Source organism: Tursiops truncatus, chromosome 17 (genome assembly GCF_011762595.2).
Source record: "Tursiops truncatus isolate mTurTru1 chromosome 17, mTurTru1.mat.Y, whole genome shotgun sequence".
NCBI lineage: Eukaryota > Metazoa > Chordata > Mammalia > Artiodactyla > Delphinidae > Tursiops > Tursiops truncatus.
In genome coordinates this window covers 12,335,424-12,354,728 of record NC_047050.1, presented here as the reverse complement: position 1 = coordinate 12,354,728, position 19,305 = coordinate 12,335,424, and the positions used below count along the sequence as shown (strand labels likewise).

General features: G+C 36.7%; 2 protein-coding genes, 1 long non-coding RNA gene and 1 other non-coding gene across 5 annotated transcripts in view; 2 read left to right on the top strand and 2 right to left on the bottom strand.

Moving 5' to 3' along the window:
* LOC109548303 (uncharacterized) lies at positions 1–3,276 on the top strand. The gene is made up of 5 exons (XR_004522781.2): positions 1–399; positions 716–983; positions 2,493–2,613; positions 2,851–2,919; positions 3,096–3,276. It is a non-coding gene; the product is annotated as an uncharacterized lncRNA (long non-coding RNA).
* On the top strand, positions 2,698–2,780 carry LOC117308792 (small nucleolar RNA SNORD87). Its single transcript, XR_004522969.1, has one exon. It is a non-coding gene; the product is annotated as a small nucleolar RNA SNORD87 (small nucleolar RNA).
* Positions 3,277–4,642: 1,366 nt separating the features above from the next.
* LOC101330648 (large ribosomal subunit protein uL15-like) lies at positions 4,643–5,077 on the bottom strand. The gene has a single exon (XM_073794781.1). It carries the CDS (start codon positions 5,075–5,077, stop codon positions 4,643–4,645), a length of 435 nt encoding a protein of 144 aa, XP_073650882.1.
* MCMDC2 (minichromosome maintenance domain containing 2) overlaps positions 5,076–19,305 on the bottom strand; it is a 49,203-nt gene continuing 34,973 nt past the window's right edge. For both annotated transcript variants that reach the window (XM_073794472.1, XM_033842926.2), the window contains 4 exons: positions 18,833–19,012; positions 15,860–16,002; positions 12,101–12,210; positions 5,076–6,389 (listed from right to left, as the gene is read on the bottom strand). In XM_073794472.1, the coding sequence (XP_073650573.1) occupies positions 6,223–6,389; positions 12,101–12,210; positions 15,860–16,002; positions 18,833–19,012 (600 nt within the window). In that variant the 3' untranslated portion in view covers positions 5,076–6,222. The remainder of the gene's footprint in view (positions 6,390–12,100; positions 12,211–15,859; positions 16,003–18,832; positions 19,013–19,305) is intronic.

Here is a 19,305-nt window from a genome sequence, read left to right as displayed (position 1 = left end):
TTCTTTTCTGCCGGGCCGCGGGAGAAGGAAGGCGCCTCGGGAACTGTCGGCCTAGCGGGTGGGGCGGCAGCGCCTGCGGGCCTGTCGCCGGGCTCTTTGAGGGGGTGGGGGGGAGTACCAGTCTGACAAGTACCAGTCCCTGCGGTGTTAGATCCTCGTCTTTTTTTCTGCCTGGAACCTGGCTCCGAGCCAGAGCGCGTGGGTCCGCCTCGGGCCTCTCCGCTCTGTGGGTCCCGCGCCCGGGGCCTCCATCCCGGTGCCCTCCGTCCACAGCTGGGCACAGCGGAGCGGTCGGCGCAGCCTCAGCCGCAAGGTCATGTCAGGAGGCCCCTTCCTCTCCGCCTCCCCAGTTGACGCAGCCTCGAGCTTTCCTCCGCGCCTTCTGCTCAGTCGCATTTTGTGAGTAGCCGTTACCAGTCTTAGCTGACCCTTCTCCTTAGTAAGCGCCGATTAAGACTGTTCTCAGCTCAAACTAAGTAAGGGCCTTCTGCGATTCACTTGGTTCTGAGGCGGCTGGAAGGCGCGGCGGGTAGCTTGGCCGGAGCCCTTTTGTATCCCCAGTAAAGCTTTGTGTGCGGCCTAGATGGTTTCAGGGTCCCTTAAATGGGCGCTCATTTATCCTTACTAAGGAAACGTTCTATAGCGGGGGAACGGATCTTAAGCCTCAAGACAACCTTGACATGACTTTGTGATTGGTTTTTAAATTTGTTAACAGAGCACAGTTTACCTACTAACAATGAGTTCTCGACGCAGTGGAGCATTGTCGGCATTTGTTCCCGGATCTTCCTTTGTGAATATGCTCTGGAGACATGGCATTGAAGTTGGAGAAGAATCCGTACAGTATAGGAGGCCCTGAGGCTGTAAATGCCGGCTATACCCTTAGATGCTTCGGGTCACAGAGATGTGTATTTCCCGATACGATACAGAAGAAACCGGTCAAGAGCTGGGAGACTGGAAGAACTTTTGCCTCTTCAAAAGCAAAGGTATAAGTGAAGCTCGTCCATGGGACTTGGTATCGTCATACGTTTGTTTGTTTTTTTCCTCCCCCCAATTTGAAATACAGGTTGTTTCATCTAAAACAATTCAATGGTTAGCTGTCAAGGCAAATGTGATGGCTGGTAGTTTATATTTGGTATCAGAGTCATCGTTTTTGAGGCCTAAGCGGCTTGAATACTATTTTCATTGCTAAGTGTTGGTATTTTTTTAAATTTTACAAAATAAATATTTGATTAAAGTTTTGATAATGTATGTAAGTCCTTAAGCATAATAAATATACAAAAGCCCACTGATCCATTTAAGAACTGGGATATTATCAATACCATAACATATGTTTGCTTCCCTATCCCAGCCCTTCCTTCCTTCCTATCCCATGCCTTCCATCCTGAAGTGCCCATCATATGGGATTTTGTGCCCAGACTCGGTTTTTTGAGGGGAGTAGGGTGGATAGCAGTTTTATTATACATACATATCCCTAAACATTCTTTGTTTGTTTTAGGCCTTAAACAAATAGGACTTTCATGTATCAATAGTTGTCAGAAGTGCCATGAATCATATATTAAACTGAAGTTTTCCAAGTTGGAATTATTCATAAACAATAGTATGTGTTCCTAATATTATGTGAGAGATTTCAGCATTTCAAGACTTGAAAATGATAAATTGTCTTGCAAGGCCCAACATTTGATATGGCTTCATAAATCATTTCCAATAGCTGTCCAGTTCAATGATTTATCCTCCTGGGGTTCTGTAGGACATGATCTGTGGCCCTGGCCATGCCCTTTGCAGTACATAAATATGCTTTCAGGCAACTTGGGACTTAATTCTACAGGACTGTGTCCAGTAATGATGTCAACATAATGTATCTCTGCTCTGAAACTATATTAGATATGCCATAATAATGCTCTTAGTTAGAGGTCTGCACACTTGTTTTTATATATCTAACCTTTAACCTGGCTCATCTCATTCTTGTCAAGCTCTGAGGCAGAAAAGCAATGGTTGGGTACTCATTAGGACCATCATGTCTGAAAATCTGTACTGCCACAGTAAAAGAGCATCATAAATATATCCATCATTTTTGCCCATGCTAATGAATCCATTTCCAGCTTGGAAAGATCATTTATGGAATTATTAGGGCTTAACCGGTCAAAAGGACTAACACATCCTCAAGTCATTATAGATGTTTAAAATTGGGGGCTTATCAGTTTGACTACCAAAAAAAGTATAATTAAGCAGCAAGCACATTCTTTTGTTCCTTCAGAGGTGTGTTAAACAACAGATAGAAAATGACTCCACTATATAGTCTTAATGTTAGTAGCTTTATTATAAATTTGATTGGGAGTCAGGAAGATTGCAAGTTTTTTTTTTTTTTTTTTTTTTTAATGGCTCCTGATAAGAACGGGAAAAAAAATCCTACTGGACTGTACTACATATAAGATGCCAGACAAACAGATACAAATACAAATGAGAATTCACAATGAAATATATTTAATTTCTAGGTACAACAGAGCTTATGAGTTGAAGATGAATGAAGGTCGTTGTGATAAATGTTTTCCAAAAACTTGTCATAGAGGATGGCTGTGAAAAAACCACCAGGAGGACAGCTGTGCACGTAACAAGGTACCAAAAGTTTAATGTAAATTGTGTGCTTTTTTATGTGTTCGTGGTATTGTTCCTGAAGCACAGTACCAAAAATGTTTAATAACTGGCACAATGATGACTTACTTTTTGCCGTTTACCCAGCTGAGGGTATCTTTGAAGACATAATTTAAGACTGAGATGCCAATAATATATATTATGTGAATTACTCAAATATAATGCAGTTTTTTATTAAAATGGATGAAATGTTCTTTTCAGCATGTAAGTACCTGCAGATGAACGTTCAAGTCCTTAGCAGTGGTGTTTAAAAATTCTTCATTGCCTCAAGTAAGTAATTAAGATTTATCAAGCAACCGCATCTAGAGATAATTTGAAAGTACCTGATAAATTCCAAAGGGCTGAGGCCATTTCCTGTTAAAGGTGCCTTTGTGTGTCAGGTTTTGATTTTCTTCGAGATTTGATTATGGATTGATTTTCACTGTTGGTTTCTGATTTTTTTCCAGAGGTGTGGCATACAACATTTTGGAAGGGAAAATGAAGAATTGGTCAAGAAGACATGAATTAAAGCAATGATGAAAATTAATATTTTATTTAACATTGATCATCTCACAATAAATTATGTAGAAAAATATAAGTTCAAATGATTTTAATTGCTGGGCAATAAAGTCTCTTTTCTTTAAAATATATCAGGTCTTTAAACAGCTTCATTTTCTCTTTTTTTTTAGATTTTTTTATAAGTTTATTTTATTTTACAAATTTATTTATTTATTTTTGGCTGCGTTGGGTCTTTGTTGCTGTGCGTGGGCTTTCTCTTGTAGCGGCGAGCAGGGGCTACTTTTGTTGCAGTGCACAGCCTTCTCATTGTGGTGGCTTCTCTCCTTGCGGAGCACAGGCTCTAGGCGTGCGGGCTCTAGAGCACAGGCTTAGTTGTGGTGCACGGGCTTAGTTGCTCTGCAGCATGTGGGATCGTCCCGGACCAGGGCTCGAACCCGTGTCCCCTGCATTGGCAGGCGGATTCTTAACCACTGCGCCACCAGAGAAGCCCCTAAACAGCTTCATTTTCATAGTTAGTAGTCAGACTTGTTTTTAACATACTTTAGGGATAGTATATTCTTGTCAGTAACTAGCTTCCCTGTGGATAGTGATTCTCTTTGAAGTGTCAGGTGGTGGGCAGCTGGGGAGACTTTTTAGTACATCCAGTTCTCATACCCTTTCTTGCTTTACTGGGTTTCTGGAGAGGTGCTAATCACTGCGTACTAAATAACTATGAGGGCCTCCCCTTTAGAACCTGCTGTTGTTCCTGAAAAACAAGCATTAGTTGACCCTTGACCCTTAGGGGCGCCAACACTCCCTAAAGTCAAAAATCCAAGTATAGCTTTATAGTCCACCCATTGTATCCAAGGTTCCACATCCTCTGATTCAGTCAGCTGCAGATTGTATAGTGTAGTATGTATGTATTGATAAAAAGAAAATCCACCCTTTATGTGGCCCCATGCAGTTCAAAGCTGTGTTCAAGGGTTAACTAGTTGAAATTTTCTCAAATTACCCATTATAAGTAAAGGTTTCACCTATGACCTACAGATTTTTTAATTTTAATTTTATTCTTTGTTTGCTTTTACATTTGTGAAGAAAAAAGGATTTGGGAATTAATTTAGGACAAATTAGGATTTGTCCTAATCCTAGTATTAGTAATAATCTAGATTAAGGCAAATAATGACTGGACAGTCCAATCTGTCCAGGGCATGCAAATTTACAAGAATTCAAAAACAACTGAAATCCTACCCAGGTGAAGATTTAAATTTAGCTAAATCTTGCTTTTCCCCTGTTGAGTCCCATAGTACATAAATTCCTTGCTTTTATCAAGGTTATAATTTCAATATGGTAAGTCAAACAGTATAAATTGTACAGCAATATCACTTCCCATCAAAGGCAACATTTTTTTTTGAAAAGCACTTATATAATGAATCTCCCACCATGTTGCTTCAAGCTACCAGGAAACAAGCCCCACCAACACCCTTAATCTTCTCAGCTCTTCTGAAGAATTTGGCCTTCATGATGACAGGCTGCTTCGGGAGCTTTCCCTTCCCCAGAACTTTGTAGTAACTGATTGCACCACATCAATGATAGGAGCAGCTCCAATCTTGTTCTTGGCAGCATTTACCCCTGTCTGCTCACTGACCAAGGTCCACAATTTATCAAGGTTGACAGTTGGACAGAAGCTCTGGTTCCTCTTTAAGTGGTAATGCCTCATACCAACTTTCCCAAAGTATCCTGGGTGATATTTGTCGAAATTGTTCCTGTGGTGATGCGTGCCACCAGCATTACTGCAGCCTCCTGGGTGCTTACAGTGTTTGCCTAACATTTGAAAACCATTTTCCTCCCCAGTGTTTGACACTAGTCCTTTCATTTCATCAACAGAATCTGAACACTGCACAATTAAGTGTAAAATGGGGGCTATTTTATGGATCCTAGTTTTATAAAACATGTTTTGACTTCACCCCATAGAGAACAAAAAACTGAAATATAGTATATAAGAAGCCACAAAATAAGGTCTTTAATTTGTAATATATGATTTTTTTTTAGACTAGGTTTGCCTTCTGAAAACAACATTGTATAGTCTCTGGCACTAGTGGATATTCAGTAAATACTGTTGAATGAACTGCAAGGAAAGAAAGTAGTAAGTGACTTGTTAAAAAGTCCTCTAGAGAGTGAGAGAGCTGTCTGCCTTCACAGTTAAACTCCATGAAGTACCTATTTCTAAAGAATTGATGCATGACAGTGTCTTGGTTAATAAGGTGGCAATTTTGTGATGACATTTTCCTTTTAGTGAGTAGAACTGTCTTTTTAATTAAAACTTTGGAAAATAAAAACAAGGATTTGGGGATTTTACAAGATAAGTATATTTTTGCACGGTGTTCCTACCTTTTCAGAGCAGATATCTTCCCTCCAAAAATGAAGACGGTTTGCAAATTGGTTTCTTTGGCTTTTGGTACCTTTCTTGTAACTAGTTAGGTTTAAGGAGCCAATTACTGCTCCTTGATTCAATGGAAAGTCTTTTCATTTAACCTAGTTTAAAAATGGAAAATTTCCAGGGCTTTTCCTGATCCCATAATTAGGGCTTCTAAAACAACATAATAGACATGTCAGTATCTAGCATGAAAAGTCCTTACATTGAAGGCTTCTGGTTATATAAATGCTGTTATTTACTCATCAATTTTTCAGGTTCACAAATGAAGAAAAAAATGGTTTTACTTTGTAAGTAAATATTTAAAGTGTTATTGCCATCTTGTGACAAATAGAGGGAACTACACAAAAGTTACTATTTTTTTTTTCCATTGCTTAGTTTGCAACATTCTTTATATTTTAATCTGTGGACCACTGGTACACTGGGCTAACCAGAAGTTTTTTTAATAAGATTATCCTAAATTATAAATTTCTGCTGTTGGCTTTGAGATTTGTATTAGTGTTTATTCCATTAGCAATTAATTTGAAGAAATCATATTTTATATTTTTTAAGGTGGCATTCTAATGTACCCCTACACACAAGATTACCTGAAGCATTACTTCAAAATCACTCACACTTTTTTCCATTGCTTAAAAAGGAATGAAGGAAAAATTTCCTCAGATTACCTATTCATCGCTAGCAAAGATAGCTGTCCCAGGTCCATATGTGGCAATAAACTGTTGGAGCTGTTGTTGGCACTCAGTCAGATAGATATCCCTTTGCTCTAAATATTCTTCATTATACAGTTCAAATGGAAATACTGCATTTGGAGCAACACAAAGTACAGCGGCCCCTAAGTGAAGAAGGAAACAGTATAAATGAGAAAAACAAAATGCTAAATATGAAATCATATTTTCAACAAAATAGTGAAAGTTTTACAATTTAGTTCTGATCTATCTAATAGAGTATTTCAATAGCTATTATTTAAAAAAAAATTTTTGAGCCCCAGGAAACAGTTTCAGTAAATGCACAAACTGGTACCAGGGCCAATGGAGGAAACATTGATATTTAAATTTTAAAGTTTGGAAACTAGAAATTTGTCATCCATTGAAATAGCCATTAGTGTTCTGAAGCTGAATAGTGATGTGAGGAGGTGGAAGAGGTAAGGAGAGAAGGTATTGGAAGGTAGAGAAACAATAAAAAGATAAATCTATGGAGTAGAAGAGAAATAACCTTGCATATATATTTAAATGATTTTTGACAAGGGTGTCAAGACCATTCAATGGGGAAAAGATGGTCTTTCCAACAAATGGTGCTGTGAAAGTGATATCCATGTGCAAAAGAATGAAGTTGGTTCCTTACCTTACATCATAAAAATTAGCTCAGTGAATCAAAGACCTACATGTAAGAACTAAGACTATAAAACTCTTAGAAAAACACACTGGGGAAATGCTTTATGACATTGAATTTGGCAATGTTTTCTATGATATAACACCAAAAGCATAGGCAATGAAAGAGAATAGATAAAATAGGCCACATCAAAATTTAAAACTTTTGTGCATCAAAAGTTACAATCAACAAAGTGAAAAGGCAACTCACAGAATGGGAGAGAATATTGGCAAGCCATGTATCAGATAGGGGGTCTACAACTGAACAAGAAAACAGCCTGATTAAAAAATGGGCAAAAGACTTGAATAGACATTTCACCAAAGAAGATATACAAATGGCCAATAAGTACATGAAAAGATACTCAACATCAGTAATCATTAGAAAAATGCAAATGAAAACCACAATGAGATACCACTTCACACCAGTAAGAATGGCTACTATCAAAACCAAAATAAAACAGAAGAAAGTAACAAGTCTTGGCAAGGATGTGGAGAAATTGGAACCCTTGTGCACTGTTAGTGGAAATGTAAAATGGTGCAACCCCTAAGGAAAACAGTATGACAGTTCATCAGAAAATTAAACAGAATTACAGATCCTGCAATTTGACTTCTGGGTATATACCCAAAAGAATTGAAAGCAAGGTCTCAAAGAGATATTTGCACACTCATGTTCATTAGCAGCATTATTCACAATAGCCAAAGGCAGAAGCAACCTAAGTGTCCATTGATGGGTGAAGAGATTAACAAAATGTGGTATATATAGAGAGAGACAACGGAATATTTTTCAATCTTAGAAACAAAATTCTAATGCATGCTACAACGTGGATGAACCTTAAGGACATTATACTATGTGAAATTAGCCAGACAAACATATGATTCCACTTAGATGAGGTACCTAGAGAAGTCAAGTCCAGACAGAAAGTAGAATAGTGCTTGCCAGGAGCTGGGGGAAGGGGAGAATAGAGAGTTATTGTTTAATGGGTATGGAGTTTCAGTTTGGGAAAATGAAAAGGTTATAGAGTTGGTGTGAATGTCCCTTACACCAATAAACTGTATACTTAAAAATGGTTAAGAAGGTAAATTTTATGTATATTTTACCACAATTGAAAAAACAAAACAAAACCTTTGACTCATATTGCAGAAGTTAAGCTCTTAAATTCTATTTCATTGATTCACTAAATGAGTATCTAAATGTAACTGGCTGGGAGTACAACTGCTGGCCAAGCAGACAGTGCCTACCTTCCTAGAGCTGTCTGTCATTAGTAAACACAAGTAGCCTCAGACTTCTGTGACTGCTCCCTGTACTGCTTTACCTTACCTGAAACCTTGCTGTCCCTTGAGAACACTGCTTTCCTTGTGGCTCTCAAACACCCCACATACCTTAGTGTCACAAGAAAGAGTCACTGCCTAAATTGCTGCACCTTTGCGGCTTCCAGACCGTTCTTTCCTCTTGTTAAAAATCTTTCTTCCTTTGATGCCCAGTGCCACCTGGGCTTTATCATCCTTTCCCCTTCCACAGTGAAGTCAACAATCAGCTCTCAGTACTTGGCTCACAATCTTCCTCTGTTCCCTAATACCTGCCATTCAGCGATTTCCATGTGAATGACCCATTTAACTGCCAATCTCCAAGTGTCCTGACCTTTTCCCTCTACCTCCACCACACATTCCCAGAATCAGAGGAAACTAATATCTCCAGAAACTTACTTCAAAACCATGAGTTCAAATGTCCCTCTTCTCTATACTACCTCCTATGCTTCCAGGTCTTCTATCTCAGAGACCTCCAATCTGCTTCCTTCAATTCACTTCCCTCTTTTAGCCAATTTGAGTCCCTCCCTTGCCAGTCCCCACACTCCCTTCCCCCCCTGCAACACTCTGCCACACTCATCTATCAAAACCTCAACTCTGCATGAACCCAACCATTTACCTTGTGCCTGCATTCAGGCTGCTAGGCAGAAAAACACACAATTGGCATTGCTTGGTTTCACTTTAAATGAATCACAGAAACCTGAGATGATCAGTTGCACTGCCTGACAACCCTGTTGAGTTTCTCTAACACATTTGCTCTTCTTCCCCCTCCCCCCCGCACCCCACCCCGCAATGACTATTACATTCCATTCTTTTCTCCTCAAACCTTTCATTTTTAGCTGATGACCTTGTTGACCTTGTGGAGAGTAAAAGACCAAATCTACAGACCTACCTGATTCTGTATCCATTGTTTTCCCTCCTATAAAATGAAGTGACTCTTCTATAAGAGGCCTTTACCTTCACATGTGCTCTGGATCCCATCCCCTCTCACCTTTTTAAGGACTTTACACCTTTGATCTTCCCCTCTTTCTATAGTTTCATTAGTTTACTTTCTACTGCACATCATATGAGCTATTATCTTCTATCTTAAAAAAAAAAATCCCTTCCTGGAACACACATCCTTCTCCAGCTAATACCCTATTTCTTTCCTCATCTTCATAGTCAAACTTCTCAAAGTTGTCTATATGTGCTGTCTCCATATCTTCACTTCCTATCCCACCTGAATCCCCACTTCATTGAAATAGCTCTAATCATGACCACCTACAACCTCTAGATGGCCAAATCTAATCTTATTCAAACTCGCAACACATGATACAGTTGACCACTACACTCCTTTCTTGAAACACTCTCTTTCTTGGCTTCTATAATACAACTGCTTCTCGGTCTCATTTGTTAGTTCCTCCTCCTCAACTCCATTTCTAAGTATTGGAATTCTTCAAAGGCAGTCCTGGGGTTCTCCGTATAGTCTCTCTCTCTGTGATTTCATCCATTCCATGGCTTTGAGTACCATCTCTGTGCTGATGATCCCTAAATTGTATTTCTAGGTTAGAACTCTCTTCTAAACTCCAGATTATTATATCTGTCTATTGATATCTCTGTAGGATGTCTCAAACTTATATCTATAATTTGATCCCCGCCCCAGCCCAAACCTTTTTCTCTTTCTTCCTAGTCTTGGTAAATGGCACCATGATCCACTCAGTTGCTCAAGGCAGAAACCTGAGAGTTTCCTTAATTCTTCCCTCTCCCCACCGCCCAACTCCTAAATCTAGTTCATAAATGTAACTATTGGTTTTTGCATCCAAGAAAAATGTCCCTGAGTAGGGATTATTTTCTTGCTATGTTTAAAGTAAAATTTAAGGAGCTCTTAACATTGTTTTGCTAAGACTTGAAAAAGAATATACCTAACTGCAACTTATTATGAAAACAAAAAGTAACTAAAGGAATAAAAACTTCATATAGTTTTATTTCTCTCAACAAAAGCTTTCTTATATGCTTCAAGAAAGTCCTGACAAAATAGTTATCAAGTGAAAATAGCCATATTCAGTCACAGGAGTCCTTAATATTATAATACCACAGTTTCTAAGTTCAAAGACACACATTTTTGTCTTCTTACTGAAATCTAGTTGTATCTTAACAATTTTGATGGTGATAGCATGTCACAGTAAAATTGGCAGCATTTTTTTCTTCATGGTATGTAAAATAATGTCTTAGATTTTATCAAGTATATTTTAAAATATAGAATAAGAAAATAAAGATAAAGCAAGTTAAAAACAAAAATACCTATCCTTATTTAATATTGGTTGAGAACAAGCGATTTTCTCTTTTGGTAGGTAAAACTAATTCAGGATGATAATTAACCTTTTCTGGGGGTTATGAAACTCTAAAACATACTTCAAAAAACTTATGATTGGGGGAAAGCGGCAGGGGTGGTGGTGGTGGGATGAACTGGGAGATTGGGATTGACATGTACACACTAATATGTATAAAATGGGTAACTAATAAGAACCTGCTGTATAAAAAAATAAATTAAAAAAAACTTATGATTCCTCTCCCTAAGCAAAAAGGTAGAAAGCACATGCACATACAAATTTACATATAATTTAGGGATTCACAAGTCCCTAGGACTCCCTCAGTATCCATGGATCCTAGGTTAAGAATTCTTGATTTAGATAATTATAGAACAAAGTTCTAATGTTCTAATGGATCTCTGTAAAAAGTTATTACAATATAAATTGAATTTGAAGCAAATTTAAACACTAAACATATACATACAGGAAAGTCAGTGTTAATACATCCTTTCCCAGGGTTGGAACTGAAATAAAGTAAAAATCTCACTAAAATAGAGTCGGGAGGCCAGAAGGGGGAGCTCTCATGCATGTACCTCTCAACATCAATACAGATCTCAACAGGAAGAGACAAACCCTGCATCTCCAGCAGGAGGTAACTATTGGTTTTTGCACACTACTTTACTACCACCAGCAGGAGGAAGAAAGATTTTCTCCTTGCCCGGCAATAGCGCCACTAAAGAGAGACTGTCACAACACAGCCAATGAAAAGCCACTATACTTGGAACTCCCAGTTTCCTCCAATGGACTTTCTGTTAGAACAACCCTCCCAACTCCACTTCTCCTCTAGAGAAGAGTTTCTTCTTTGCTTTACCAGACTTGCATGTGATTTACCATAGTTGCAATGTCCTGAATTGCAATTCTTTCCTGTTCCTGAATAAAACTGTTTTGCTGATAAAATAACTGGCTGTTTTATTGTTTTAGGTTAGCAGAACCAAAGTTTGGTTTGAAGGATGGTAAATCTCATCGAAATTAATGTCTCATATAATTCAAAAAGAACTTTGTGAGGATAATTCTCTTTACTCTTACCTTTAAGAGCCCCTTTATGTTTTTATTAGCAAAACCATGATAAGCTCCTTTGATTTCAAATAATTAAATGCTATAGTCACAGTATTATAACTAGCAATTGAGAGAAGGTGGTGATGCAAGATGATCACATTTTCTTTGGCTATGTGTCTAACTCCACTCTGGGGGATTGCTTGACAATTAAATGTTGCATGCTATTTTAAAAGGAAGATAAATTTTAAATCATTTCATGTGTCATACTTTTTTTTCAGAATTCTCTAAGCAATGCAAAAGTTCAAGCATAGAAACAATCATGCACAATTAGGAACTTGATACCAGATAATGATACTACCTGTAAATAATTACTAAATGTTTAAATTCAAACAGGACTTACGTGGTAGAAATTTATTATTCTTTAAAATATTGTTTAAAATATATGTAACATCTTAATTTACCGGATTAAGAATATTCAAGTTTAAATATAATTATTTGTAGTGATCACTAATAACTTAATAGATTACCATATTTCAATGTTAGAGATGTTTCAAATAATAAGGCTGCAATAAGTACATCTTCTTTAAGCACTTTATTCCTTAGGTTCAGTCGAGCATGGGCTTCAGATAGGGAAACTCTAAAAAAGAAAACTGATGCCAATCAAAATATGTTGATATTATAAAGATAATATATATTTTGGCAGGAACAAACCAAGATATGTGTGAGCAGAAGCCACACCTTAAATATCAGCATATTCTTATTTTTAAAAAATTTTATTTTCTTTTCAAAGCATTTTTTCCTACCAAGTTGAATAGACTGTTGCAGAACAAGGAAGTATCCTGACTTATTATCAAAGAATTGGTTTGTATCCTGGCTTTTCTTTATTATTCTACACCCTGCGCTCCCCAAGTTCTGTTCAGTTAAATACACAGTTGGAAAAATTAACCTAACTAAGTATCTCTTACAGACACATCCTTCGTATTTTCTCCTAGTTCTTAATCCATTTGAAGTCCTCATAGAATCTTGAAATTTCAGTGTTGGAAGACATTTTAGACAGCAAATTTCAAATCCCATCATGTAACTGAATTTTCTCTACAACATCCCAGGCTACTTATTATTCGGTCCCTTTTGAACTTCACCTAGGATTCACTAGGAATCATGAGGCAATCCATTCCTTTATTTTTTATTTTTAAGCTAGCTTTAATGTACTTGAATGATTGCTGGATGTGGGAATCAGAAAACCTGGGTTATGTCTCTAGAATTTACTAGCTGTGTGAGTTTGTATGAATCATTTAACTTCTGAGATTTTTTGAAGCTCTGCTATAAAATGGGGATAATAATAATTAATAGGGTTATTGTGATTTCAAATAAGGTATTTGAAAATTTTGGGACTCACCCACAAAGATTATATAAATGTAAGCTGAAATTGGTTTCACTGCAATGTATACCAACTGGTCCCTGTTTTGTCTTCTGGGATTACAAAACAAGTCTAATACTTCTTAAATGTGACAGCTCTTCAAATATTCAAAGACAGCTTTTCTAGTTGCTCCATGCTTTATTTTCTCCAAAATAAATATTCCTAGTTCTTTTTTTTTTTTTTGGTGCGGGGGCTGCACCACGCAGCATATGATCTTTGTTCCCCCAACCAGGGATGGATCCCGTGCCCCCTGCTTTGGAAGCGCGGAGTCATAACCACTGGACCGCCAGGAAAGTTCCTCCTAGTTCTTTTAATATGTCATGTGACATAATTTTCAAGCCCCTTGTCATCTTGGCTATTCTCCTTGTGACCAGATTTGGTTAATATTCCTTTTCAGTACAGTGCTACAGGTGTGATTTGATCAGCAGGGTACAGGTGGGGCAGAATTAGCATCTTCTCACTCTTGATACTATGTTCTATTACTACAACCCCAAATCACAGTATTATTTACAGCCATATTACCTTGCTTACTCATATTATATGTAAAAATAATGAAATCTCAAATCTTCTTCATATTAAGCCAGATCACCCCTTTCCAATGTATTCACACTTATACCAGGGAGGTTGGGACCTAATTAAAGACATTACAGGGACTTCCCTGGTGGTCCAGTGGTTAAGACTCCACACTCCCAATGCAGGGGGTCCGGGTTCAATTCCTGGTCGGGGAACTAAGGTCCCACATACCACAACTAAGCCTGCATGCCTCAACTACTGAGCCCGCATGCTCCAGAGTCTTTGAGCTGCAACTAGAGAAGCCCGCACACTGCAACAAACGCACAGCAAGGTCAAAAGTAAAAAAAAAAAAAAAAAAAAAAAAAAAAGGACATTACATTTGTCCTATTAATTTTCTTCTTGCTAGACTAAAATCATAATTTGAGCCTGTGAAGATCTCTCCAGAGTTGTTTATTTACAAATTTGATTATCATGTTCCTGATGTCCCCACCCAAGCTTCTTCTAAAATTGTTGACCAGGACAGAATATGAATACAGCCTTTCAAGGAAAGAAAAGAGCATTGTTCAGCTCCACTTCTCTAGAAAAGCAAGGCTGGTGTTATTAGGTACCTGTCTATAGAAGGAGGAGAAAAAGTCAAGGTTTATGACTCTTCTGAGTAGTGCTTCATTTACTTTGCTATTTCATAAAACCCATCTGCATCTCTAATGTTTATTTCTAAAATAGGAAAAAGTAGAGTTGTCATATTAAAATTAACTCTGCTTTATTCTTGGATCAGTATAGTCAAATGTAAACTGAGGCTATGTGAGTTTAAATAAAAAATATCTTTTTACTACAGAGAAAAAGCATTATGAGAAAATAGGACTTTCAAACCTTTTAAGCTTTGAGTATTGAATATTTGAAATATTACTTCAGAAAATGGAAAGCATTATACAATTCTGTTTACCATTTTAAAACGTCACAATTAATTTCTTCCTTGCCCTATCTTTAGCAATTTTTTAGCTCTATGAAGATAAATATACAGTTGGAGAAATTAACTGAACATATTTATCTCTTATAGTCCTATACTTGTCACATCCTATCAGTCCTTCACTTGTCTTATTTTGTATTGCAGTCATAAAAAGGTATTTATTTATTTATTTAATGGATTATTTTACCCCTGGTCCTACTTCATAATTTGGTTGAGATTATACGTTAATCTATATTAAATGAAGTAATGGTCTATCAACAGGGGGCTGTTTAAATTATGGTACAGCCATATGACAACATAGTAAAACTGTAATGCAGCTATTAAAACAGTATGAGGTAATTCTTTATGCGCTGATAGTATGACATCATGATATGTATACCTGCATGATTCCATTTGGGCAAAAAGAGAATATCTATCCATATAGGTATATACCGATTTATATATTATAAAAATATTTTTATATAATATATTTAAATAACATATTCATCTAAAATATATAACATAGTCAAATAAAATATGTATTTGATATACATCACATATTTAAATTACATATTTGTATACGCTAGTATTTGAATGAATAATATCTGGAAGGATACACAAAAACTCTTGCCAGTGATTATCTCTAGGGAGTAGAATAGTAATAGGTAGGGTTAGCAGGGCACTTTACTCATTATTTTAGACTTTTCTTTCAGTATGTCTGTACTTTACTTTTACAATAAAAATTAGTTTAAAAAAAACCTTTCAAGGAACAATAATACATGAGTGTACTAAAGTATTTAAAAGTACAAGGAACAGGGGACTTCCCTGGTGGCAAAGTGGTTAAGACTCTGAGCTCTCTATGCAGGGGACCCCGGTTTGATCCCTGGTGAGGGAACTAGGTCCCATATGCATGCCACAACTAAGGAGCCCATGAGCTTCAACTAAGGAGCCCGCCTGCCACAGCTAAAACCTGGTGCAACCAAATAAATAAATAATTAAAATAAATTAAAAATTTAAAAAGGTGTTACAGATGTTAACACTTAAAAAATAATAAGAGTACAAGGAACAATATACTTAACTTTTTTTCTAGGTTCAACTACAAAATATCTAGAATGTAAACAACCCCATTTTAAAAAACAGTCATTTTCACTTGAATTCAGTGCATTTTTCTCAGACATATCTGATACAGGGTATCCAATAAAAATTAATTTAGTGAAAACAAACTGCTGGAGGTTCAAATGATGCAATACTACAACAGAAGGAATTATTGTCACCTTAAATTCTTTTGGAACAAGGTATATTATAAACCAACCAACCAGCAATCAAACAAACAAACAAAAAAAACAAGTGAGACAGTTAATAAAACACATCATTTAAAGGTCAATAATGGTTTTAAAATTGAATACCTACAAATATTTTAATGCAGATGCTGACAGCTTTGATCCACATATAGAATCTGTTCTGATTCTGCGACTTGCTAGGTAATAGCCATGAATCATTCTTTCTGCCTCCAAGCTGAATTCAACATTCAAATTCTTTGCAAAAGCAAGCAGCTAAATTGAAAGTGTGAAAATTTAAGAGATTCAAACTTTATTATAGAACCTATATTACAAAAATCCAAAGTATACTGTCATTTTTTTTAAAGTTTGCATATTTTGTTTACAACAAAATTGATTAAATATCTGGGGCCATCCCAAAGTCACTGAGCACTTTAAATCATAGTCTTATAAAGAATATCACAGTTTACCCAGAATAATCTCTTCCTCCCTTTTAGTACAGAAATATTCTGTGCAATGTACTTGAATGACGATCAGATCTTTGCTTCCAGTGGAACAAAGGCTCACTTACAGCCTTTTAGTGGGAGAGAGCTTCCCTCAGAATCTCATTTCCCTTTGAATAGCCTTAATTCTCTGACAGTTTACTTCCATCAGACTATCTCTCATTGGCCCTAGAGCTGCATGCCCTCCTTCCTTCCCTTCCTTTTAAAGAACACAACCAAACACTAGAAATGTACTGTGTTAACTACTATGAAGGTAGGTCTTAGAGATTCAGTAAGATTTTGGGTAGAGAATAAGTCTTCAACTTAATGATTATCACTGTTTTCTCTGAGGTTTGTGCTTTTTTCTTTCTGAGTGATTCCTAGTTCCTTAAGTCCTTATTCTATGACATCATTTCCAGACTTTTCACCATCTGTGTTGTTTTCTGGTTTGTCAAGTCATAGAACCAAAAGGAAAAATCACCCATAATAAAATGTTGCCATTAACTATTATATCTATATTTTATAAATTTTTATTTAGCTTTGGCTGCGTTGGGTCTTCGTTGCTGTGCGCGGGCTTTCTCTAGTTGCAGCGAGCAGGGGCTACTCTTCGTTGCGGTGGGCGGGCTTCTCATGGCGGTGGCTTCTCTTGTTGCGGAGCACTGGCTCTAGGCGTGTGGACTTCAGTAGCTGTGGTACACAGGCTCAGTAGTTGTGGCTCATGGGCTCTAGAGCACAGGCTCAGTAGTTGTGGTGCACGGGCTTAGTTGCTCCGTGGCATGTGGGATCTCCCCAGACCAGGGCTCAAACCCATGTCCCCTGCATTGGCAGGCGGATTCTTAACCACTGCACCACCAGGTAAGTCCCAATATCTATATTTTAAATATAACCTTTTAAAAAGATCTGGATATGTCCTGGGTTGGATATGTCCTGTCTTTATTCTCCTTATACTCCACAATTCCCTCCAGGCCTTCAGAACTGGATAATAATAAAACTATTAATAACATTGGTAGCTCTCTCTAGATTTTATGCTATGGGGGCACAGTGATATGCCATCTATATCCCCTTTCAGTAAAGGACCCGTTGTCCCTGCTACTGAGAGTGCAGCACTGGGAGTTAGCATTAGCCTCCAGTTGTCAACTTCTGCAAGAACTACCTACCTTGATGACTTCATAATACAATTTTTGCTCCAGTCGGGCAGGTTTTCTCACAGTTTTCCATTTATACTCATCTCTACTTTATGTCTTTGCTCCTATTTTTATTTTTTGAATGCCTATCCTTCCTGTCATCTAAATCTTACCTTTTCTTAAGGCCCAACTAAAATCTCACCGCCTCCTGAAGTCTTCCTAACTCTTGCATTCTACTTGATATCTTTCTTTCTGAATTCATGAAATACTTATAGTCAGCACCACCCAGCTTAGCACTTAAGTTGTCCCTAATTGTTTCATATCTCAATTAAATAATAAACTATTTAAGGAAGAAAAATGTACATTTCTTAGAGAATATAAAAGAACAGAAAGAGGCTCAAATATATAAAGTATTCAGTAAATGCTTGACTGATAAATCCATAGATTTTTTTTGTTTGTCTTTCAGGGAAAAACTGGGCAAAAATTTCTCCAGGTCATTAGCGTGTCTATATTATTTAGTATCCCAATTCCTAGAGACTACTTTTTTTTATATACTAAAACAAACAAAAAGACCTTATCAAAAATATTATTCTTTTTCTGTTCTAATTTATGTGAATAAATTATGCTTATATTTCATTTTTAAATCCACCTTTCAACCTTTTATCCATGCAATTTGGGCTACAAGGAAGGCAGGTATGAACAAAAAATTTAATGACCCATGGATTCCCACTTCCCAACATTCCATGCCTTTTAGCTATCCTACACAGATACTTTAACTCTACTGTGGACAGATTTCTGAATAGTTAATAATAAAAGGGCTTCACTTGTAAATACCTGACTACCTTTAATAGCTATGAGAAGCATTACTAAATTTGCATCATCTACTCTCAGGTTCTCTGAACATACCACACGTGTTTTCAGGTCAGGACATTAAAATAAATGGGTTTGTGAGTCATGAGAGATATCCCCTATAGTCAGAACTCTGCAGGCATTCATATAAAGTTTCCCTTTGAATAGTCTGTAAAATGTAGAAAGCTGTATACTTATAAAGCCTCTCAACATAATGTTTTATAGAAATATTCTATTTTGAATCTTTCCATGGAAATGCTTTAAGCTAGGTGATTTGCTCAGTGGTTCAAAGAATAAACTCAATGTTTTAATATCTATGTCCTTATAGTTTTTAAAAAATATTTATTTATTTATTATTTTGGTTGCACTGGGTCTTAGTTGCAGCATGCATGTGGGATCTAATTCCCCGACCAGGGGTTGAACCCGGGCCCCCTGCACTGGGAGCATGGAGTCTTACCCACTGGACGGCCAGGGAAGTCCCTATGTCCTTACAGTTTCTAGTTTAATTATAAACCTAAATTTTTTCTATACAATGTCCTTAAAATGCTTAAAAGCTGGAAGCAAATTAGAATAAAAGAATTCTAAATAAGGAAAATTAAATGTTCAAAGGGAGTTTTATTTACATTGAGAAACATTAGCACATACTTTTACCTTTTCAAAATCTTCAGTTGTGAACTGTTTAGAAGCTACATAAAGCAGCCCTTCAGGATCAATGGCTTTCTTTAAAGTATGTTGCACAGTAGGAAGAAGTGGGTGGCAAGGAGATGACTCATTGCAGTTAATCAATAATCCAAATGCCTCTATGAGATTAGCTGGAATCAAACTGCAATCCTACATCAAACAAAAATGTAAAAGGCAAATATTAAACACTGGCATTTTTATAAACACTTCTAATTAACTATTATTTAGAATTATTATTTAAATTATTAGAATTATATTATTATAATATTAATTAAATTATGAAACTATAATTGTAATAATTATTTTATTATTTGTTATTATTAATTATTATTTAAAGTGATTCCCAAATAGCATGGGAACTTAGTGATAATAAATTTTTCTAAAATGCTTTTTACTGAGTATCTTCTTACACATTATTCATTAAAGCCTCTCCCACTACCTAT